Source organism: Pelobates fuscus, chromosome 12 (genome assembly GCF_036172605.1).
Source record: "Pelobates fuscus isolate aPelFus1 chromosome 12, aPelFus1.pri, whole genome shotgun sequence".
Classification (NCBI taxonomy): Eukaryota; Metazoa; Chordata; class Amphibia; order Anura; family Pelobatidae; genus Pelobates; species Pelobates fuscus.
Window position 1 is genome coordinate 127,423,378 of NC_086328.1, and position 24,943 is coordinate 127,448,320.

Consider the following 24,943-nt stretch of genomic DNA (forward strand, 5'->3'; position numbering starts at 1 on the left):
ACCAGCCTGATAGCGGGAGGAACATAGAGCCTCCCAGGTCCTTCCCTCCCTCTGCTGGATGTAAGTGCCAGCGGGCCAGTGAGGGAGCTCTTTGATCTCCTCCCTGGCCCGAGAGGGCTCACAGCAAGGCTGTCCCTCTGCATGGGCAGGCAGGGGAGATGAAAGGATCTCCCCCCTGCCGGCCTGCACATCGTGGCCCACCAGCATTTTACGGAGAACCCACCACCGCCCACCTGAAATCCCAAATCCCTCACTAGTGGGCGGTAGGGACCAGGTTGACGACCCCTGGTTTAAAAGGTGATTCATAAATTTGCTCCCCATAAAACTATTCGGGGAATACTCATGCAATTCAAAATATACTTGTAAATGTTTTTTTTCCTTTGGATGGGATAATCTTTTTCTGGTGCAAGACATATTCTTTTTATTGTCTTATATTAATTGAGGGGTATACTTTGTTTTGTTTCACAACTGCCTTTGCATTATATATAACGGTGTAGTTAGTTCAAGTTGACCTCTAGGTAGCAGTCTGAACATTATGACCACCTGCATTCACTGGTGAATCTACACCGATCTCAATATACTTGCCAGTTGAACCAAACAGCATCTTGTACCACATATAGCTCTGACAAGTACAATGAAAACTCTACTGTGGTGCAGACTGTGGTTACAGTTGCCACTTCTCTACAGAGTTTATCATCAAAATGGAAACTTTATGGACATCAATGGAAAAATCAGCTTTAGGGACCTTTTGGGAGCCTTGTCATTGGAAGATTTGCCAAGCTCTACAGCTCAGACTTCTTGCTCAAGAACTGCGGCAGGGTTTACCCACCAGTGATCAGAATTCCAAATGGCAAATATGTAATGTGATGTCATCGAAATTAAATTTTAACAACAGACTTGCTATATCAGCATTCCTTTCATACACCACTACCTTTCCATTGGCCAAAATAACAGGTGCTATGCGAAACCTTCTTCTTTTTTTTTTTGCTACTATATTTATTGTATGATTTATTTTACACATTTATTATTCTGTTTTTCTTTAGGGCTGTGCAAATTTTGGCTTTGAGTCAAATTTATAGAGCATCTGGTATCCTTCATCCCAACCATACAATGTTTGGTCTACTGGGTTGTAGTGTAAGGAGGAATGGCTGCTGTATCTCTTGGGAAAGTATAAGGTAGGTGTCTCATGAATAGAGATAATATCTGATGTGTCATATATGCAATCAATATGAGACCTTCCACCGTTTGGACTGTTGTACATGACATACAGGGTTCCACAGATTACAAAGGCTGCTTCGGCATTGGTGCTTTCACAAGTCGTATTCCACATGTGCTCAATAGTCAGGTTATTATAGTTTAATTTTGTGAGGACAATATTTCCTTCAATGCCTGAATCTGCATGGATTGTCCAAAGTCCTTGTTCATCCACCGCAAAATCAATTTTCGTGAAAGGAGAAAGATGGTATGGAGAAAAGTCTCCTGCGCCATGCAGTTCCATGGATTGCGTAACATTATCTCTCAAACTATACCTGACAATTTCATTCAGTGTACCATTTTTATGGAAAAACAGGTAATTATGGTAAAGTGCATGACCAGTACCTTGCCAGAAGAATGGAAGGTATAGATGTTCGGCTTTCTGCATAAAACCCGTGCTGCTAAAATCTCTGATATTTGCAAAAGTCAAGATTACATTATTTTTGGCCCCACTAAAGAAGTAGATCTCCTGCGGGTCTGACTGATTGTCGCAATTCTTCATCCACGAGCCAATAGTAATTTTCGTTTTCTTCACCGTTTTCTGAGACTTGATGTGCGCTAGCATGCTGTTACAGCCTGGGGTAAATTAAATAAACATATTTGTTGATTACTCTTTTTTTCATTATGTCAATTTCAGAATTGTAGTTGGGAGTTTTTATTATAAAATAATTCTATATTTTTTTAACTTTTACATTTGGTACTCTGTAAGCTCTGACTTATGTTTACACTATAGTTGAGAAATACTGTGAAAAACGTAGAAAAATTCGTAATCAGAAATATCTAAGTAACAATAAAGAGAAAAAATAGTAGTTGATAAAGAAGATATACAGAGAAAAGCAAGGTTGCCGAGTTAAAAAAATGTTTGGGGAAATAAGAAGAAAAGAAATCTCAAATGCAAGACAAAGTGGAGATTCTAGAAAAACCATTGGGCTGGATTCTGTTAGTAGAGTAAAATATTATTGTGCCAACTGAGTAGCCATTCCTTCAATGAAGTCCATGGGCAAATTGTTATTCAGAGGGCAGAGTAAACATTCTTCTAAGATAATCTAATGTTGGGATACACAACAGCATGTACTGCATAATATGAATATACTTAGCATTTGAGCTGTAGATGGCGCTGTGCAGTTCAGAGTACTGTTTATACATGCATGTGAACTTGTTGGTACACTCACAGGAAGGAAGTTCTTAGTTTTTTCTCTTGCTCTTTGCCTCTCTTCCTTCTACTTTTCACCCTGTTGGCTGCCTTTTCAAGTAACTAATATGTTCTAAATATTTGCTGTTTATCCACACAAGTAAAGTCTAATATGCTTCTTCACAAGCCACCAGTGTCTCTTTTTGATGCATAACCAACATTTTATCCACACTTTGCACAACTTTTTAAAACTATTTAAAAATTTAAAGGACCACTCCGGGCACCACAACAACTTCATCTCAATAAAAATGCTTTGGTGCAAGGTGGTCCCAGGCACCATCTTACCTTAAGGTATTAAACTGTTTATGAATGGATTAACCCCAAAGTTGTGAAGTTGGTTCCAACACCTTACCCTTCTTTTTTCCACCGATGTCTTGGGCTTAAATGGTTCATAAACAGTTTAACTTTTTAAGGTAGAAAGACGCCCAGGTCCTACTTGCATCATAACAACTTCACTGAGATGAAGTTGGTAAGGTGCCTGGAGTATGTCCTTAAGAGGTTGCTTAGAATACAATTGATCCAATGGATCTCACAGTGCTTTATTCCTACAATATATTTTCTAAAACAGATGTAAGGTTTTCTCTAGATGGTATATGACAAATTACCCTGCACGTTTTGGATAGCATTACTTTAAAAGTAATAAAGTAAGTAAATATATTTAAAACCACTGTTAAATGTCCATAGGACTTATTTATGATTTGAGGGCACCCTCTGTTGGTAACTCTCAAAAATATGAGAGTGAATCCACATGTTATCTTAATTTTCCTTAAACCATTATTTTTGAAGAAGCACATAGTCTAACTTTTTAGAATACTGATTGCCCAAAGATCATCAGCTCAATTATTATTGTAAGAAATGTCCATTTTACTCTGTTTGTAAGAATATACAGTTTACCTACTTGTGTTAAGATTCATTTGAATCTTTCTCTTTTCTTCTTCATACTCTTCATGTTCTATCACTTGCTTCTCCACCAGGTGGTCATCAACTTCCAGACATGCATTGGAGGAAGTTGTCGTTTCTAGGTAGTCTATGTCCCATTCGGCTCTTTCAAGTCTTGCCAACAAATTGTCCATCTCATTCTTTGCTTCTGTTTTATATCTATTAAAACTGTCTAGACGCAAAATTAGCTTATGTGAAAGGTCTTTAAATAGTTGCATTGATTGTTGTATGTCCTGTTCGCATTTGTACAATCTGTCCTGAAACAACGTGTTAACAAAATATCAATAATAATAGCAATAAGGATAGCATACACAATATTTGCCATTAGTTAGTTACACAGAATAACATTTTATTTGTAGGAATAAAGTAATGTAGGGATAAAGTCAAACTCTGCACACTTCTTATAACTTAATTGTTTTAAAAGTTGTTTTCCTGGCACTATAGATCCCTGTAGTGCCCCTCTACCTGGTGCAGAACTAAAAAAAACAAAAACAAAAAAAAAACCATAGCTGACACTGCTCCTCCCCCCACCAAAGTCAGCCATGTATAATGCTTTCCTATGGTGTTTGGGTGACACTGGATGTCCCCATACATAGTGACCAGAAGTCACCTAACAACCCGGAGGTCCCTCTAGTGGCTGTTTGGTTGACACTAGATGTGGAATTAACCCGGGCAGGTAATTATTGCAGCAAAAATAATTCAGGATTAAGGAACCTGGGACGCTGCACCCAGACTACTTCAATGAGCTGTCCCTTTAAGAAGACTCCTTTCAAAATGTTCCTAGTATTCTCTTTTAGTGAAACAGTAGCTTTCAAACCCTTAGTTATGTTTCAGTGTCCCCCCTTTACCCTGGAACCAGGCATATCATGTTCAGCAGACCACTAGGCCACTGCTCACAATAGGTTGGACATTGCCCTGCCTCCTCTAGTTCAAGAACAAGACATGCCAGGCACGGTGGAACAGACTAATTAAACCATTAGTACTTGCACCATGACCACTTCAGTGATTTAAATTGGTCTTGGTGCACAGAACTGCAATTATTGGCTGTCTGGACACAAGAAGATCCTCAGCACCTGACGGGGACCCAGGTAATAGGGCAACTTTTGCAAAACACTTTGTCCTATTACAAGGAAACAGGGTACCATAACCACTAGAGCAGGATGTGGTGAGCATGGTGCTTGGAGTAATCTTTTAAGGCTTGGTGCATAGTTTAATCTAAAGGCAAGTATGTTGCATAGTTTAATATATTGCTAATTATATTACTTGTGATGAATTGGTCCTCGAGACAGTTGCACTACTGAAAAACTACTGTCTCTACTGGGTTTTTAAACTAATGCATATAAGAAAACCGTACCCCTGTCACAAAAGGTTAAGATCCCCTTATTTACAACATATGACAATACTGGTAGAAATGTTATGCTTTGATAAAATAACAGCGACTTAAAGCAGAACAAAGAATAGATTTAATTCAAACCATATGGAAACTGCTCTTTACTGTAAAATTTACTGGATAAAATGAGATATTTTATAATGGAAAACATGGCTACGTATGCAGACTGATTTTGCCAACTTAGTTACTTAGTTTTAAATGGCATTCTGTAACTCTAATCTTTAATCTGTATCAGGGGATTGTTTAACAGTCTATATATATTCATATGATGTGTAAAATATTTGTTTCCAGAAACAAATCTTGACTATGTTATATGTCCAATCATCTATGTGTACATGAATCATTTATTTTGCCAGTAACTCATTAGGAATATTAACTGTTTTTTCCCCCAGAGTGACATTAAAATTTACTATTTTCTTTAGAACTTCAAACATCTTAAAAAGCAAAATAAAACAAATATTTATCTGCTGCCAGACATACCTCTAGAAGCAAGATGCGACCCTCAATGTACCGAACCAGACTTATATCTTCCGCTTTACCCAAAGACTCCCTCTGAGCTTTTACTAATAGCACAACTAATACAGAAACGATATATATAGACGCCATCCCTTCTTGAACTCCTTTTATGATCTAGAAATGTCTGCGTGATGTTACGAAGCGTTGTCCTGACATTCAAAAAGTTCTCCAAGATCGGTAGCAATAAAGCACACTGTTTGTTCTGTAACGACTGCTGAGTTAATGCTTTCTGATTCTTACAAATACGTTCTAGAAGTCTACATGCAATTGCCAATTTTTCAGCTGGTTACAATTAGATCCAGATGTGTATTCAGATCTAACTCATAAATCATTCACATCTGCAACTGTTGTTTCGCGCTAACAGTTGTCAGCGGCCTTTCCTTCTCGAATTTCATCAACGCTAGCAAAATTATTTTACAAGTGGAATTCAATTACAGAAAATCTGAGAGATCTGATAAGAGGAAGGGTAACACAAAATAAATTGGTAAAATCCCAAAAGAAAAACGACGAACAGTTAATTAATCAGCCACAGGGACAAAACCAATATTTTTTCCACACTTTTGAAGGCTCAGACTGTAAATCTGTGCTAAAAGAGTTTGGGGTGTTTAACTCTACAGATTGTTTATTTTTTTTTAATGCCGTCATACTGCATTAAATTGGATATTTCTCTATTAAAAATGTTCTAAATGTAGAACTCTTTCACTCATAAAAACTTTGCCAAATCTGATATTAGTGTTTCCTTGCAGTCAGCGTATTTCAGATTAGATTAGCCAGTTCTTAAAGTCTCAACACTTAAAATACAGTAAAACAAACAGTAAGATTATTTGTTCCATTCAGTAAGCTGAATTCAAATGTCATCTCAAAGGACTGCTCCATATTCATAAAGGACTTCAGATTGCTTTATGGGTCAGTAGTATCCCATCACAAAGGCACTTCATAAAATTGTCGATTTCTATGAGAAATTACTTTTATTATTAATTAATTAAACAGCCTCTTGGATGGTAAGTGAACATTTTTTATTAGTGACTGATGTATGTTATTTTGCATCCAGAATGTACACAGCATAATTTTAAGGACAAATGCGCTATTTGTGAAGTTTGGAGACAACCGAATACAAACACTTTGACAAACAAAATATCAAAGTAACATATGGAACAAACTAGAATGTGTTTGTTTTAATTTAATCAATTTCAGATTCTTCGTAAACTTTTATGACGGGGAAGAAGAATCCATCGTGGATTTTTATTGAACCCAACACCAGGACTTGGCAGCCAACTAAGCTAGTGTTAATAGCCAGGGAGGTTTGCTTCTAACTTCTGTTACCTCTCCTGGGCTAACAGAAGTGGCAGGTCTTCTCAGACCTTAGATTAGAATCAGAAGTGTAACTAGAAATCATTTGATCCCGGTGAAAAAATTGCCCTGGGGCCTTCCCATGTGTCTAATCCCCACCCAGCCCCTCCATGTGTCTCATTCCCCCTCCAACCTCTCCATGTGTCTCAATCACCCAATCCCCTCATGTTTCTCAACTCCCCCCCAGAACCTTTATGTGTCTCATCCCCCCCAGACCCTCCAGGTGTCTCATCCTGACAGCCCCCCCATGTGTCTCATTCTCCCAGCCCTAGCCTCTCTCCATTTCCTTCTGTACCTGCTCTCATCTATCTAGCGTGGCCGAGCAGACCGGGGAGTACTGACGGGGAGTACTGTCAGACTCCCTGACCCGTGGTTTGCTCGGCCACGATGCATGCAGTGACTGGCAGTAGGGAAGCGATGTACGCTCCCCTACTGCCGGACACCCACCGACTGTGCTCCCGGGGACAGTGCTCCCTTGCACTGGCCTTGAAGTTATGCTGGCCCAAGGTTGCAGGGGTCAACAGGGCAACTTGGCCCTCTGAAGTGACAGGCACGGTTTTAACTGCGACCCCTGCGACCACGGTAGTTATGCCAGTGTGTGCATGTACACGGAGGGAGAACATAAGAGTTTTCTTAATTAAAAGCCTCTGATAGACTATTTACCCCATGACAAGACTGTTAGTCTCTTTCAGGATGAAAGGGGAAGGATTGCAAAGGCTGCAGTTCATAAGAACAGTTTTGCAAGCTGTTTTTAAGATATAAGATTAAGATAATACATGTATGAAAAATACCTGCAAGTATCGATTGGGGGTATAGCTACTAAATACTGAATTCTACTTTTTTCCCCATTTGGGCTGTGAAGTGCCCCTTTAAAAGGGAATTGTCACCTATCTAGAATTAACACCATTACGGTTGACCTCAGGCTGGCTGAGGGTTGGACTGCTTGGATGTCCTGATTCCTAATCCTGGAGAGCAGTAGCGAAATTCCAAACAGCATCCAGCGATAATCCTGCAAGTGTAGAACATCCAGCTAGCTATAGGTAGAGTTAGCATAACGCATTTCCCTACAACACGAGTAAAGGCTGTGAGTTGAGGGTAAGAAGACTGGTTTATTGATCACTCATGCACTGCTTAAATACATGTATTTAGGCCAGAGGCACACCCCTCTGGACCTGATGGTACACAGGGTGACAAGGGACAATAACCAATGGGGACAAAGTGCATCTTTTCAAACCCTCCCCTCTAGCCTGGAGATAATTGGTTTAAACGGTTACAGTAACTCAATTATCTCCAGGTACAGGCAATATTCTAACTTTTATAGATACATGAAAGCTGAATAAAAATACATAACTTATACACCATATTCTTTAATTGTCACATTCAACCTACCCCCAGATAGCTTGGATCTGAGCGCACAAAATATACAAAAAGCTCTCAGATCTCACAAATGGCATGGGAATGCCATGGGGATAAAGATTGTCTTGAGGGCTGTTGAGTTATTAGCCCAGTAGTCCTGGGCCATAGTGTCCTGCAATGGGTCTGTATGCTCTACGTAGTCTTAAAATACCGAACGGTACGGTCCCGCTGGGCATTCGGGAGTTAAAGATGACAGCCCCGTTGAAGGTCAATTAGGCTGCGGTTAACCACAAAAAATGCAGCTCCTGGGTGGTTAATCAGGGGCATACTCCTCAGGTAAGGTGGTCAGTCGTTTGATAGTTTGTTCGGTATTGTAGAGGTGAACAAGGTTAATTAGCAGCAAACGTCAGGGCCGGTTGGTCGGTCATTCGTATATGCGAATGACCTGAGACAGTTTTCGTGAAATTAAACAACAAAGTAGCAAGGTTGTAGCAGACGGAGGGGACTTTGTAACAAACACCATTGAACAAAATATTGAGAATCACCTAGAAATGCCACTTTTACATTTATATACAGTGGACCTCGGTTTACAAACGCCTCGGTTAATATAATTTTCAGTTTACAAATGAAAATCCATTGAAAATAATGCCTCGGTTTACAATTTTTTTTGCAATACAAACAAGTTTCCCCAGGATGCATTGCACCTGGGAGGTTTATAGCACCGCCCCCTGCATGCTGGAGCCTGTGGGTAGCACGTGGCGTTGAGTGTGGAGGTGTTGGAGCAGTTTTTGCATCGAGTTTTGGAGCCATTCTGGAAATTGTTTTCAATTGTTTTGGGACTTTTTGGTGCATTTCTCAAACTGTGGAAAGGTAGAGAGCTGAGATTCGTCGTTTGCATGCCTTTTATTGTGTGTTCTGCATTGTGGGTTGGTTTCCATGCCAGCTCATTTTGACTTTTTTCTGACCTCCAGAACGGATTAATTGGCTTTCAATGCATTCCTATGGGAAACCATGTTTCGATTTATAAATTTTTCGCAATAAGAAAGAGACTGCCAGGTGTAAAGGGCGGAGCTTATAACAATGATTGACAGGGAGCTAAGATGGAGGCGGCTCTCTCTATACTGACTGCCAGGTGTAAAGGGCGGAGCTTATAACAATGACTGACAGGGAGCTAAGATGTAGGTGGCTCTCTCTATGCTGACTGCCAGGTGTAAAGGGCGGAGCTTATAACAATGATTGACAGGGAGCTAAGATGGAGACGGCTCTCTTTATGCTGACTGCCAGGTGTAAAGGGCGGAGCTTATAACAATGATTGACAGGGAGCTAAGATGTAGGTGGCTCTCTCTATGCTGACTGCCAGGTGTAAAGGGCGGAGCTTATAACAATGATTGACAGGGAGCTAAGATGGAGGTGGTTCTCTCTATACTGATTGCCAGGTGCAAAGGGCGTAGCTTATAATAATGACTGACAGGGAGCTAAGATGGAGGCGGCTCTCTCTATACTGACTGCCAGGTGTAAAGGGCGCAGCTTATAACAATGATTGACAGGGAGCTAAGATGTAGGTGGCTCTCTCTATACTGACTGCCAGGTGTAAATGGCAGAGCTTATAATAATGATTGACAGGGAGCTAAGATGGAGGTGGCTCTCTCTATACTGACTGCCAGGTGTAATGGGCAAAGCTTATAACATTGATTGACAGGGAGCTAAGATGGAGGTGGCTCTCTCTATACTGACTGCTAGGTGTAAAGGGCGGAGCTTATAATAATGATTGACAGGGAGCCTATGGTCACCTCGCACACTCCAACTGCTCTTGAACTAGAGCAGTGTTTCCCAACCCAGTCCTCAAGGCACACCTACCAGGCCAGGATTTAAGGATTACCCAGTTTTGTCTAAGGTGTTTTTAGAAAAAAAAGAAAAAACGCTTTAGACAAAACTGGGTAATCCTTAAATCCTGGACTGGTAGGTGTGCCTTGAGGACTGGGTTGGGAAACACTGCACTAGAGCAATTGTTCATCTTCCTTTTATTATTAATTGTCACATTTTATTATTTATTTTCTCTGTTTTCTCTTTTTATAACGAACAAATGACATTTACTTGTTTACAATGGAAAATGGAATAGGGAAATTTTACTCAGTGACAACTTTAATACAAGTAATTTTATTCCTCTGCACAATGTGCTTATACTTACCAACTGTCAGCTGCACACCATATAATTAAATGTATTTATTTGCATTGTATTTAAGTGATGCAGCCGATAGAAGCCTGCACTGAAACGTTTAAGTTAACATTGGCTTAGTTGGCTGACAAGCCCTAGTGTTGGGTGCAATAAAATTCCATGATGGATTCTTCTTCCCCGTCATAGAGTTTACAAAGAATCTGGAATTGATCAAATGGAAACAAACACATTCTAGTTTGTTCCATATGTTATTTTGATACTTTGTTTGTCAAAGTGTTTGTATTCCGGTTGTCTCCAAACTTCACAAATGGCACATTTGTCCTTAAAATTATGTTGTGTACATTCTGGATGCAAAATAACATACATCAGTCACTAATAAAAATGTTCACTTACCATAAATGGTTTCTTATGTCTCTGTTTTACTAAAAAAGAAAACAACACACACACACACACACAACACACACACACAGATAAAATAAATCAGCTCATTATTCCATGTGGTTAACTTGTCATGAAGATAAGAGAATGATAACAACTTCAATGGAAATAGATTCTTTTCTGCTCTATTTAAAATAGCAGGCAAACGAGCTCTGCCAGCAAAATTGATGTGAGAGGCAACGAAGTTACTTAAAACTCCAATGCATTTGAAATGCTGAGTAGGACAGTTTTAATGCCAAGTAGGACTTCTGTTAGACAGACGATCGTCCTGTGTATTGCATTATATTAAGATTCTAAAAAAATAGCCATAGTTGGTTAGGGTCAGATAACAGTCATCTCAGGATCTGTACAAGAGAAGTGATGGTCCAACTTTGGCACCAGCTGTGTAGGAACGTTACTGCTTGTAAGGGTGCAGACTGTAGATGAAATATGACAATCAGCACAGATGCCATTCAAGATGTGTGAATGTAGCAGGACATTTTGTTTATATCCTATGCATTATAGAATGTCCTGCTCTTTGTATATTAGTAACCAGGGCCGGACTGGGATAAAAATTCGGCCCGGGCATTTTTTTATCACAGCGGCCCACTAAGAAGGGGCGGTGCAGAGAGGGCGTGTTTTGTCGTCACTAACGACAAACACGCCCCCTTCTCAAAGTGCAGGCCAGGGCAGACCATGCGCAGAGCTCTGCTAAAGAGCTCTAGCATGAGAAAAAAGCCCTGTATTTGTTCTGCACAGTGCAAGCAAATTTAATAACATGCTTGCACTGTGTTTCCTTGCAACTTGTCTCTGGTGTCTCTATAAATGGATACCAGGAGACAAAAATGCCAGGAAAGAGTATCGTGCTGTGTTTGGAGCCTGCTTGTGGGATTGTGTGTGTGTGTGTATAGAGTGAGCTGATTGTGGTGTGGTATTGTGTAATAAGGTCGGTTTTAGTCGTGTTGTGTTTGTGGTGTAATGTAATGCATATGTGGCTAGGGTCTGTAAAGAATGTGTGTATAGGGGATGTAGCAAGTGTGTGCATACAGGCTATAGTGTGTGTGTGTGTGTATATGTGATGTAGTGTTTGTAGAGAGTGTGTGTTTAGGGGTGTAGTATGTGTTTGCTTACAAGGAATCTAGTGTGTGTATAGGGTATCCAGAGTGTGTATGTCAGGAATGTAGTGTGTGTGTGCGTGTGTGTATATATATATATATATATATATATATATATATATATTTGGAAGTATTGTGTATGTGTGTGTTGGGGAGGTTCGGTGTGTATGTGAGGGGTGCAGTATGTGTGTATGATGGATGCTGTGTGTGATGTGTGTGAGGGTGCTGTGTATGAGGGTGCTGTGTGTGATGTGTTTTGTGATAGTGCTGAGTGTGATGTGTGTGAGTCCTGAGTGTGATGTGTGTGAGAGTGCTGAGTGTGATAGTGCTGTGGATGATGTGTGTGAGTGCTGAGGGTGATGTGTGTGAGAGTGCTGTGTGTGAGAGTGCCAAGTGTGATAGTGCTGTGGATGATGTGCGTGAGTGCTGAGTGTGATGTGTGTGAGAGTGCTGTGTATGATGTGTTTTGTGATAGTGCTGAGTGTGATGTGTGTGTGAGTCCTAAATGTGATGAGTGTGATAGTGCTGTGGATGATGTGTGTGAGTGCTGAGTGTGATGTGTGTGAGAGTTCTGTGTGTGATGGGTGTGAGAGTGCTGTGTGTGAAAGTGCTGTGATGGGTGTGAGAGTGTTGTGTGTGAAAGTGCTGTGATGGGTGTGAGACTGCTGTGTGTGATGGGTGTGAGAGTGCTGTGTGTGAAAGTGCTGTGATGGGTGTGAGAGTGCTGTGTGTGATGGGAGTGAGAGTGCTGTGTGTGATGGGAGTGAGAGTGCTGTGTGTGATGGGAGTGAGAGTGCTGTGTGTGATGGGAGTGAGTGCTGTGTGTGAAAGTGCTGTGATGGGAGTGAGAGTGCTGTGTGTGATGGGAGTGAGAGTGCTGTGTGTGATGGGAGTGAGAGTGCTGTGTGTGATAGTGATGTGTGTGCTGTGTGTGATGGGAGTGAGAGTGCTGTGTGTGATGGGAGTGAGAGTGCTGTGTGTGATAGTGATGTGTGTGCTGTGCGTGAATGTTAGAAGGGATTGAGTGTTGGGGGGGTAAAATAAATAAAAAAGTATGCATTATGTCCCCCCCTCCCTTCTTACCTTTAGCCTGGGAGGGGGGGACCGGCATGCTGGTGAGTGGGTGGGGGGGACCGGCACTCCGACACCATCCCTGGTGGTCCAGTGGTGAGTGAACTCTAGCCTGAGGGCTAGAGTTCACTCTCGCGAGATCCGGTCGTTGCCATGGCAACGCGCCGGATCTCGCAAAAGGGACCCGGCGGAGCTGCAAGATAGAGCTCCGCCGGGTCCTCTACCTCCCTCCCCAGCCGCAGGTCTCTCCAAGGGGGCCGGTGAGGGAGATCTATGATCTCCTCACCGGCCCTTCATTGAAAACAGCGGGGCCGGCGCTCGGATAGTGCCGGCCCTGCAAAGACCGGCAGGGGAGATCCTGGGACCTTCCCCTGCCGGCCTCGGCCCATGGCCACCGCGGCCCACCGGGCATTTGCCCGGTGTGCCCGATGGCCAGTCCGGGCCTGTTAGTAACTGCATCCTGCCACATGGTTCTTTTCATAACATTGCAGGAGATGATTGAATCTAAAGAGGAACTTTGATGTCATTACCCAACTTTCTCCAATGGCTACAAAGCGGTTTATTTTATACATTCCGAATTGCATCAAATACAGGCCTCAATTTAATATTGAGGAGTAAGAATTTTAAACGACTTAATATTTTTGCATATGCCGCTTACCAACGCCTCCCAGAGCTGCCACCACGCTTGCTGGAGATGTCATCCTCCGCTGTGTCCCACCCCAAGACAAGGGGCACATCATGAATGCGATCAAAGGCAAGACTCCACTGGATTTCGAAGAGTCCCAACTAACCTTCTATCAGGACTTAACCAAAACCACTCTCCAATGGAGAAAATCACTCAGTGAACTCACCAGTCAGTTGCGTACAGCGGGGATACCATACCGCTGGGGTAACCCACACTCCTTACTAGTCACCCACAAAGGGACCACACACAAACTCTCCTCGGGGACTGAAGCACCCGCACTTCTAACGAAGCTGGGCCTACCGAACAAACCCGACCAAAACACTGCCCAAGCCTGGAACCCAGCAGCCGCGGAAATATTCATTCCAAGAAGGCAGAGACTGGACACACAGGCCACCTGACAGGTAGGGGGGGGAGAAGTCTCCTACCCCTGCCTGTTCAAAGGTGATACAAAATGTTCATGTTATAAAATGCTTATATACCACGCACGCGCATACTTGTTAATGTTACACAAGTAACGACACTAGTTTAATGCTTACTATAAGAGCCTGCTAGAGAAGGCGCTGCCACACAATACTGCGTCCACAGAATACGTATCACGTTGCAAGACGGAACACACACCCCCGACAGCCCCTAGGTTAGGGCTACCACCCCTCATGAGTAGTCTCTATTGAGCTCAAGCCAACTACACCTCTACCGAGAGGTAGAGCATACTCAAGACTTACTAACAGGACTCAAAAAACAGCAACACCAAACCCATACTGACCCAAGCAAGGAACCACAACCATGACCAGCCCGCTGATAACACTCACACTGGGCCAGACCTCCGCAACCGAGTTCTTTTAGATATGCATGTTTTCATTTGGGTTATATTTAATAAATAGTGATATTTATATTTTCAGCCAATGAAAATGCATGAATCAGTTAGAAACTACAAATGTGTCCGAGCCATGGTAAAACAAAGATTGTTAACTGCTATTCACATTTTGAACAGCAGGTGTCACAAGATTTCATATTATAAATGGAGACTCAATGAAGGCCCCAGTAAACCATAAGTAGGACAAAATGAAATATTAAAACGAAGCAGGAAAATTACCAGAACAATATAATCAAATATATTCAGCCCAGGATGTATTTTTTTGGTCTTGAAGTTTGTTATATAAGTTTCACATTTTCGTCTTAAAAGAAATGCTGTTAATTAACGAACTGTAAAACAATGATGACTTTTTCAAAGTCAGGGAGGGCTCCTCTATTCTCAGCTGTCACAAAGTTAACCCTCTAAATTATTAATATGTGTTTTATTTGTGAAACTTTATTGGTGGTCTCCTAATGGTTTACGTAAAGGATTTGCCCCCTGAGGGTATTCCAGCAAAATTTTTTCCGATCTGTACAAGTACTTGTACGACCTGTGTCCACCAACTCATGACCGGTTCTCTCATAACGTTATACACAGCTTGCACATGAGCAATCCTTACAATATATTAAATTCTTACATTCATGTCTTTACATACTGAATTATTTATCATGTGAATCCCTGTTCGACCGCATTTTGTGGGAAATGCATAGCTGTCACTTAAAAAACAGGGTCAGCTCCTCCCAAGAGAGGAGCCAATTAACATCTTCACGGCAGATGAGAAAAAATTAAATACAAATTAAAAAGGGGTTAGTTTTAAGGAATGTATACATATCAAAATATATTTGTTCTAGTCTCTCACAAGTATAGGAAAATAGTAATGCAAGAGTATCGGTACAACTCTTTTATAATAAAATTTACCATTGTGTACTGACATCAGCTTAAATATTAATTATTATCAGTAATGTTTCAAGAATGTTGGTAATACCAGTTTAAATCACAGAGTGCAGTAGAATGATGACAGCAATGGACTTACATGTGATTAACTCTTTCAGAGCCAAATATTTGGTATGATGATATCTCCCAACACTAGGGAACACAAGGGGTTAAACAAAGAGGAAGTTTAGATTTCGTTTGGGTTTAACTGAATAGAATATCTAATTCTACGAATTGACTAGGATCTACTTTAGATTCTAATAGTGGTTTCATAATTTTGGTATATGGGGCAAATATAGTCAGCTGACGTTCAAGAATGAGGCCATAGGAAGAGAGGTTCTGAAAAATATATTGCGCAGTTTTCTAACAACTGTTACATTATGTAACGTAGAGTTTGCTGGGCCAGGGGCATGCTGTTTTCCCCGTTCGCATAAATAATTAATGCTGTGTTTAAGTTCGATTTTATCTGTATGCGTTCTCAACCCGTAAGAATTTAGAAGGATTTTCTTTTCTGGGACTTTTTCTTAAAGGAGAAGCAACACAAATTACATGTAACATAATGTTTTTTTTATTATTGACAGACCACTCCGTATAAAATAATTCTAATTATTACATGTGAGGTGTAATGACATTTTGAAATACAAATGATTCAGCTGAATGAGTTCAAATATTTCTTGCTTTATATACATAAACGGAACTTGCTTGTCCAGGGACCAGCAGAATATTTTTATTCATTTATTGAGTAATTAAATAGTTAAAGAAACACTATAGGGACAGGAATACATAAATGTATTCCTGACCCTATAGTGTTAAAATCACCATCTAGCCCCCCCATGTCCCCTTTCCCCTTGTCCTCCTAAATATAGTAAAAATTATAAAATGTATTCCAGTCTGCTGGAGGCTCTACCCCTGATTTGACTGCTTAGCTGACATCATCAGAAGTGTTGAACTGAGCCAATCACAATACATTCCCATAGGAAAGCATGTGATTGGCTGAGACTGTCAAGGAGCAGAAGCATAGCCAGCACAAACAAAGCACAGCCCTGGTGAATCAGCATCTCCTCATAGACATGAATTTAATCAATGCATCTCTATGGGGAAAGTTTAGTGTTTCCATGCAGAGGGTGGAGACACTGAATGGCAGTCATAGTGTGCAGCACTGCCCCAGGAAGCACCTCTAGCAGCCATCTGAGGAGTGGCCAGTGGAGGTACACATGCCTACATACCTACTCTGTATCATACGTCCTGATGAAGCTGCCCTCATACTGTGAAACGCGTAGACGTGACGTAAACACATTGGGCGGAGTTCCAGAAGCCGGGAAACACAAACGGCACTTTGGGAGCTGAAACTGCGATTACACCACACGGGAGATTGAGAGCTAAGATGACCCCAGGAGTTATCCAGTGACTGAGCCTAGTTGTGAGTAGTGGGTACATGTACCGCCCTACTCACCACTTAATCTTGTAAGCTGCTGCTCTTGCCATTTGTGGTTTTCTTTGTTTTCTTATTCATTGAATCTCTGCTTTTAGAGACTTTTTATACTAATGTCAAAATAAATTTTATACTGCATATTCTACTCACTCCATTTGACCTAATCAACGGATCTACACTATTATCGATATATTTTCTTTGTTTTTTCTTTATGGATTATATGACCTCCGTATTGGGTGCCGCCACCGACTGGTAACTTAAATTATATTAATCTGTATCACTGAGGGTGGTGGGGCACCTCTTTCAAATATTGCTCCACTTCTCGTTAGATTTTATTGTAAGATTGTGATATTGAATGTTATAAAGGGATAACATTTGAAGTGTGTAGCAAAGATAACACGTACTATATTATTGGATATCACTTAACTATAAATAGGACAATTACAAAAAAACTTACGGGAACAATAGGTTGAAGAGGACCCTTCTCAATCGAGCTTACATTCTATAGTAGGAGGGGGGTAAAACACAAGTTCCAGTGCTGTTGAATTAACCAGCTGTACTATCGTTCCCGTTCTACTCTGCCCTTCTTAATTGTACAAAATAGTTGCCAACAGCCCAGTTGTAGTTGATCAAGTCCCAATGGGAGAACTTAGATTTCATATTCAGGTTTCCAAGACTCCAAGCTAATGGCATACTAGGCAGACTCATTTTGCAGAGAAATATGCACAGGATATGGAAAAATTTAAAATATCGAAAAACTTTAGTCTTTTTTTTAGTTGGAAAAGTAGGGTTAAAATATTTATACCTTGTACCTGTACTTTGAATGTGGATTATATTATCCTTAAATATAATTTATTGAGTTAATAATTGTGTTTCTCTGCATCCGGCTGTACAAAAAAATTAGCACTGGGCTTATAACTGAATGTTGAATCGGATAATACATTGCCAAAATTAGTCCCAAGTTCTTTCATAGATAACAAGTACGTGCTAAATTAATTTGACAGTATGAAGCATAAAAGTATTAAGCATAAATATGAACAGTAAACTGGATAGTGGATATTTGATTATATTTTTTTACAAAAAGTCTCGGTTCACTTGCAAAACTGTCTAAATTGGAGCAGCTAAAACTATCCACTTAGTTTTTGCTTTGGACTACATTTCCCACAATTCTCTGCAGACGAACAGGTACTCAATCTCATTAGAGGCCTATGGGTCAAGGCTGCAAACGCCCTATGTAAATTTATAATTGAGAACTAGAAACCTTGTGTGGATTATGACAAACATTTTGCTCAACGATGTGGTTGAGCTCACAAAAATTATAGTTCACATCAGCTGTAATGCCAGAGAAGGCCCATCTCTAATACTAATTTAGCACAAAAAACAAAGCAATCTATTTTCCTGAAAGATGACACAACATATTTTGTATCTAATGGCCATTCCCGAGTCAGGATCAGTAGGAAACTTGAGTAGAAGTAATGAGCCCCATGACAGGTGAGGTATTAGAACAGATGGTGACTCTGAAATGCAAAGAAAAAAAAAAAATTACTTCTTGAAAATGTCAGATATTTTTTTATATTTTGAAGGGAAAAGGGAGTTAATGAACTGCAGCCTCCATTGGGGAGAAAACAGTAACTAATGAGAGTGCATTTAGGATAGAACGGTAAACAGAAAAATACCAAGTGTGATTTTAAGATTTGGAGTCGATGGTGTCACATATTGATCCACATATAAAAATGTGATTAATGACATTTACTGTTCTGACAGGAAAAGTTGTGCCGAGCAGCAATCAAGGAGGGTTTGTGCTGAGCAGCAATTATGTAAATGGGAACCTGATAACTGCCTTTGGGGTCAAAGGCCAATTACAGCCTATCAGATCCAGAGGAGGGGTATTTAGGCCCAGTTCTCATCCTGCTCAGTGCCCTGTCGGGGTTTCCCTAGTGGTTGTCCGAGAGTGCGTTCCTGATTCAAGTTTCTTCTGGTTTTTGACTCTGGCTTTGATTTTGACTTCCTTGTATTCTGGTATCCCTGACTTCTGGCTTTCCCTTATCGTTGTGTCTCTTTCTGTATCCCCTGACCTCGGCAAGTATTCTGACTACTCTTTGGTACGTTAAGTCCGGCCATTCTAAGACCCGGTAATACATCACCTATAAGTCATCTGTGTGACACAATTCTACGTGCTGGATCAACTAGTAATCCTGACAGATGGTAGACAACAGAAAATTATAACAAGACAGCAACTCTTTAAGAGGGACCATCATCTGGGTCGTCGTTTTTTTGTGGGGAAAAAACTAATTTATGTGCATGATCTCCCAGTTTTAGGTCTATAGGTTATGTCCTGATATCTCAGGGGGGATGCAGATTGAAAAGCGAACAGAACATGAAGTTGGTAAAAGAAAGCCAGAAAAGTTTAACTGTCTAAAAAAAGAGAGACTGTCAGAGTACGGGTAAAATGAAAGAAGTAAATTACAAATGGATATAGATTGTGAGCAGGGTCATCATTAACTTATTGTTCCTGTAACATTGTGTAATTGTTACATTTATTGTTAAATTTCCCTCTTTTTATAACCTTCAGAAGGATATTGATACCTTAGAGAGAGTTCAGAGAAGGGCTACTAAACTGGTTCATGGATTGCAGGATAAAACTTACCAGGAAAGGTAAAAGGATCTTAACATGTATAGCTTGGAGGAAAGACGAGACAGGGGGGATATGATAGAAACATTTAAATACATAAAGGGAATCAACACAGTAAAGGAGGAGACTATATTTAAAAGAAGAAAAACTACCACAACAAGAGGACATAGTCTTAAATTAGAGGGGCAAAGGTTTAAAAATAATATCAAGTATTACTTTACTGAGAGAGTAGTGCATGCATGGAATAGCCTTCCAGCTGAAGTGGTAGAGGTTAACACAGTAAAGGAGTTTAAGTAAGCATGGGATAGGCATTGTCAGGATCTTACCTGAGTTGGGAGTCTGTAGCGCAGATATGTTGCTCACCCTTGCAGATAGCCACAGGCCAAGGTGGTCAGGCAAGAATTCACCTGGCCTGTGGGTCTGTGCACGGGGGCTGTGCAGGATGAAGTACCAATACGCAGGACAGGCAAGGACTGAACCAGCAGGATTGTCGAGAGATAGCCGAGGTCAAAGGATGCCAGAGGACAGGAACAACGAGGAGTAGCCAAAGTCAAGGGATGCCAGAGATCAGAGTAAACGTAGTCAAAAACCGGGGTCAATAATAAGAAGCAGATTAAACGATAGGAACACTAGTACGATACACAACAGGATCAAAGACTTGACACTGAGCACAGGGCGAGGCTGAGTTTAAATACCCTGCTGATGTCTGATCAAGGTCAGGTGAAGCACAGCCAAGTCAAGGTACAGGCCCCAGTGTAGTAGACATGCCAGGATGAACAGGACCGGAATCACTTGTCACTGTATAAAGCTGCTGTGGCTCAGAAGTAGGAAGCAGGACCAGGACTGAGAAGTTCCCCGGTTCAACTCCAGGAGAGACCACGTCTGGCTGTCTGTCTGCCACGGTGAGAACCGTGACAGGCATAAGGCTATCCTAACTATAAGATAAGGCCAGGGACTAATGAAAGTATTTAGAAAATTGGGCAGACTAGATGGGCTGAATGGTTCTTATCTGCCGTCATATTCTATGGATGGGTCAAGAGTTTACATGTATGCAATATGGTATTTTGTCTCCTTCCTTCTTGATTTACCCAACTTATTGCTAAAACATATCTCCTTGCTCGAAATTCATCCTCTTCCCAAGTGGTGTATTTAGGATTTGTGCTGCCCTAGGCAGGACGGTGCTCGGGCACACTCTCCTAATTTAAATTTTCCCCACCCCTTTCTGTCAAGGCCGCACTTTGACTGACAGACGCACACTCTCATATACACTGACAAACAATGACATGCACACACTCACTGATTTGACACACTGATAGACAGACATACAGTTACTTGGACACACACTCACCGACCGACAGATGCACTCACCGACCGACACGCATTCACCGACTGACACACACACTCACCGACTGACACACACTCACCGACCGACACACACACTAACTGACCGACACACACACACTCACTGACTGACACAAACTCACTGACTGACACACACACTCACTCACATTCACTGACACACTCACATTCACTGACACACACTCACTCACATTCACTGACACACACACACTCACATTCACTGACACACATTCACTGACACACACTCACTCACATTCACTGACACACACACACATTTCCCCCACTCACTATTATTAATATATTTTTTATATTGAAATCCACCCAGCCTCTCTACTTTTGAGATAGCTGGGTGGATTTCTCACCTGGGGTCCAGTGGATCTGCTGGGCAGGGAGGTGGATGAATGTCCAAGTAGGAAGGCAGGTTGGCAGGCACTCTAGGTTTTCAGCGAGTGAGCACTTTCCCCTGAGTGTTCTGCTCAGCTCCCTCGCGCGCCGCAGAGTGATGCCGGGAGCCGGAATATGACGTCATATTCCGGCTCCCAGCATTACTGCGGGTTGCGCGGGGAGCACAGCAGAGAGCTCAGGGGAAAGTGCTCCCCTGCTGCCCGCCCGAGAAACAACTGGCTGCCTGTCCCAGGGGAGCCCAAAGGTGGCCAGTCGGCCAGCTCTTGGCTCCAATAAATCGAGGCAAACCAGGTATTTGCCTGGGCATTTGGGGGTGACGTTTTTTGCCGCCCCCTGGAAATTTCCACCCAAGGCAAATGCCTTGTTTGCCTCGTGGCAAATATGTCCCTGCCCCTTCCTGTAGTTCCTTAAATGGTTACAAAATAAAAATCTACATAACAGACTCCATTGTGGGAACGCCAATAAGTACGTTAACTGAAAATGAAGGTAGACATAAACACAATTTTTTGTTTACGCATATCATGGCTGAAGGCGACAAGGGTAGCACAAGGAGGTGGGATAATTATTTACCATGTTTCATGCACGTAGACACTTTATCAAAGACTTTATGTTAGATTTTTATTCCACCTTTTTTTGTGTTCACGTCTATCTTCAGTTGAGGTATTTACACCAATGGGGCCCATTATGTAGAATTTTGTTTTATTGATATGGAGAAGACATCAAACATGCCACCCAGAGACGCTACTCACTTTGGTTCATAATATTTAGGAGGAGCCTATGTAATTTGTTTTCATCTCAATGGCTACACTGGCATTCTAGCTAACCCAAATCTAGCATTTTATTTGATTTTCTCATTAGAACCTATCACTGGTAACCACGATATAGGGGTCTTCCAATTTCCAATGTATTTCTCTTTTCTCTAATGATTAAAACATCTAAATTACAGATTTTGTTGTATTTTATCAATTAATACATAATGTTCTCAGAATCATTCCACTATGAAAAACATTTACATGTCTTCTGTCTAATGAAAACCACTGATATCTCCCCGTAATGTTACCTGAGACTTTTGCTAATAATAAAGAATTATTAAATATTTTTTAAAATAATTTTTAACAGGTTTTATTAAAAAAATGCATTATGAAAGCATAAAGTCACATTAATAAGATACAGTAATCAGACCGTTCTCATCCATTTCGTTCTCATCCATTTTTTATTCTGACTGTATTTGGGGTTAAGCCCCTATTATACCTCTTGTAACCTATCTTGAGTTTGTGGAGCTGGCTAGTCCTACTCCACTCTCTCTTTCTCTGACTTAATTAAACAAAGAATTTTCGTCAGAAACCACAATCAGAAAGTGGAACTCATTACTGCTACATGCTACATTGTAAAATAGCATTAATTAGTTAAAAACTGAACATGAATTCTCATCCATTGCTTTATCATATTGACGGGGATTAGCAATAAAAATATGAACTGGCTCATACATATTCTCCCTGTCTTGTTATGTCTTAAACTGACTATTACCGGACAATAACTGAGATATAACTTAATTTACATATGTTCTTGAATTAGACTATTCATACTATGACCTCAGTTTAATATTATGTTTTTCAAATGATTTAATATTTTTGGATAAACTTTCAATGAATTTTTTTCAAAATATTAAAATATCAAAAATATGTCATATCCAAAAAATTTAAAGGAACACTATAGTCACCTAAATTACTTTAGCTAAATAAAGCAGGTTTAGTGTTTAGATCATTCCCCTGCAATTTCACTGCTCAATTCACTGTCATTTAGGAGTTAAATCACTTTGTTTCTGTTTATGCAGCCCTAGCCACACCTCCCCTGGCTATGATTGACAGAGCCTGCATGAAAAAAAAACTGGTTTCACTTTCAAACAGATGTAATTTACCTTAAATAACTGTATCTCAATCTCTAAATTGAACTTTAATCACATACAGGAGGCTCTTGCAGGGTCTAGCAAGCTATTAACATAGCAGGGGATAAGAAAATCTTAATTAAACAGAACTTTCAATAAAGAAAGCCTAAATAGGGCTCTCTTTACAGGAAGTGTTTATGGAAGGCTGTGCAAGTCACATGCAGGGAGGTGTGACTAGGGCAGTGTTTCCCAACCCAGTCCTCAAGGCACACCTACCAGTCCAGGATTTAAGGATTACCCAGTTTTGTCTAAGGTGTTTTTAGAAAAAAAAGAAAAAACACCTTGTGGCGAAACCAACTTCGCCACTGTGAACTGGAGAAGCCTGGTTGCTAGCCTCCTGCCCTGCGACTATGGCCCCTGGACATATTGTACTATAAAAACTATATTTGGGCATGTAATAATCTATATTACTGTTACTGGGCCTTTAAGGGACATCCGTGGACCTATTGGGACTTTTGGGATACTGTACCTTTAAGACTGTGGAGCGTAGTACAGTAATCCTGCCTTTAATCCTTTAATGTCATGTATGTATTTATGTGTGCAGTTAACCTGGGTTATATATATGCAGCATTCATCTGATTGTTCGGTAGAATCACTCCATTCATTGTATTGAGGAAACTACCGAACAACCAGACCACCCAGGACTAAGTGTGCCTCCAATTACCGTTTGCAACAATGTTGCAAATGGGTAATTGGCAATCAGTGCAGTGTGGTCTTTGTCCTCTGGGTGGCCGCCATTCAGGAAACTAACACGTGGCGGCGGCCATCTTTAACTACCGAACAGCGGTGTTTTGCCGTCGAGCGTCTGGAACTGAAATCGGACACTCGACTAGGCAAACACCGCTGAGACCTCCAGACTTCCAGAAATTCGTATAGAAACTACCGAATGACCCGCCGTTCGGTAGAAAGAAACGTACGAACTAGGGGATTCATGCGAATCCCCCTTAGTCTCTATAACACCAGTAATTCGTCTGTTTCATTCACTTGTTTGTGACCGACCGCAGGGCCAAAATGCATGGAACTGTTTTCGGATACTTTACCCATGCGGTCGGTCAATACTTTAAAGTCCCATAACTCCCGAACCGTTTATCCGAATGGGCTGATTTTAACGTATGTTGTTCCCCCAGACTAGGGCTATCTGGAGATATTGGATTTGTGGATGTACCCCAAGTATTTAGGGTACATCCAAAACTTGGGTAAAACTATGTCCCTGTTAATTGTGTTAACAGATATGTTGGAGGGAGGAGATGTGTGGGTTGTACCTTAAACTGGATTGGTGTACTGTAAACCCCTCCCTTGCATGGGAGAATCTCATATAAGCCTGTGTGTGAATAAATCAGTGTTGTTGCTGTTTAACCCTGAAGCTGGAGTGTGTCTCTTTCTTGGGGGGAAAGGGGACTGTATGCCGACTGCCAGGAGTGTAAGCTGTTCGTATTGCTTTTCCTGTTCGGCTGCTTCCAGGGTTCGTGTGTCTGCTGTTTGAGAGTTGGTGAATCCGTGCAGTTTGGGAGTTTGTGGAATTGGTGCTTATAGTAGCTGCTGGTCTATCTAAAGGGGATTATCGCCTAAACGGATTTTATTCCCTTTTATGCTGAAACGGTCCGTTACACACCTTAGACACAACTGGGTCACCCCTAAATCCTGGACTGGTAGGTGTGCCTTGAGGACTGGGTTGGGAAACACTGGACTAGGGTTCATAAACAAAGGGATTTAACTCCTAAATGGCAGAGGATTGAGCAGTGAGGCTGCAGGGGCATGTTCTATACACCAAAACTGCTTCATTAAGCTAAAGTTGTTCAGGTGACTCTATTTATTTATTTATTTATTAAAAATTCTTAAGAAACGCAGTCTTATTACCCATAGGGTCTCGATGCGCATACCAGCAATAAAACAGACAAAACAATATCCAGCAAACAACAGCAT

The 24,943-nt window shown here is 41.1% G+C and overlaps 1 protein-coding gene across 2 annotated transcripts; it reads right to left on the reverse strand.

The window, feature by feature from the left end:
* Positions 1 to 670: 670 nt before the first annotated feature.
* Positions 671 to 5,504, reverse strand: LOC134579548 (olfactomedin-like protein 1). 2 transcript variants are annotated; one of them, XM_063438877.1, is made up of 3 exons: positions 5,256 to 5,504; positions 3,345 to 3,642; positions 671 to 1,830 (listed from the first exon to the last, which is right to left on the reverse strand). In XM_063438877.1, exons 1-3 carry the CDS (start codon positions 5,379 to 5,381, stop codon positions 1,040 to 1,042), a joined length of 1,215 nt encoding a protein of 404 aa, XP_063294947.1. In that variant the 5' UTR covers positions 5,382 to 5,504; the 3' UTR covers positions 671 to 1,039. The 2 variants fall into 2 exon arrangements, with proteins under 2 accessions (XP_063294947.1, XP_063294948.1); XM_063438878.1 differs by having other exon boundaries at positions 3,345 to 3,637; positions 5,256 to 5,320.
* Between the last annotated feature and the right edge of the window lie 19,439 nt (positions 5,505 to 24,943).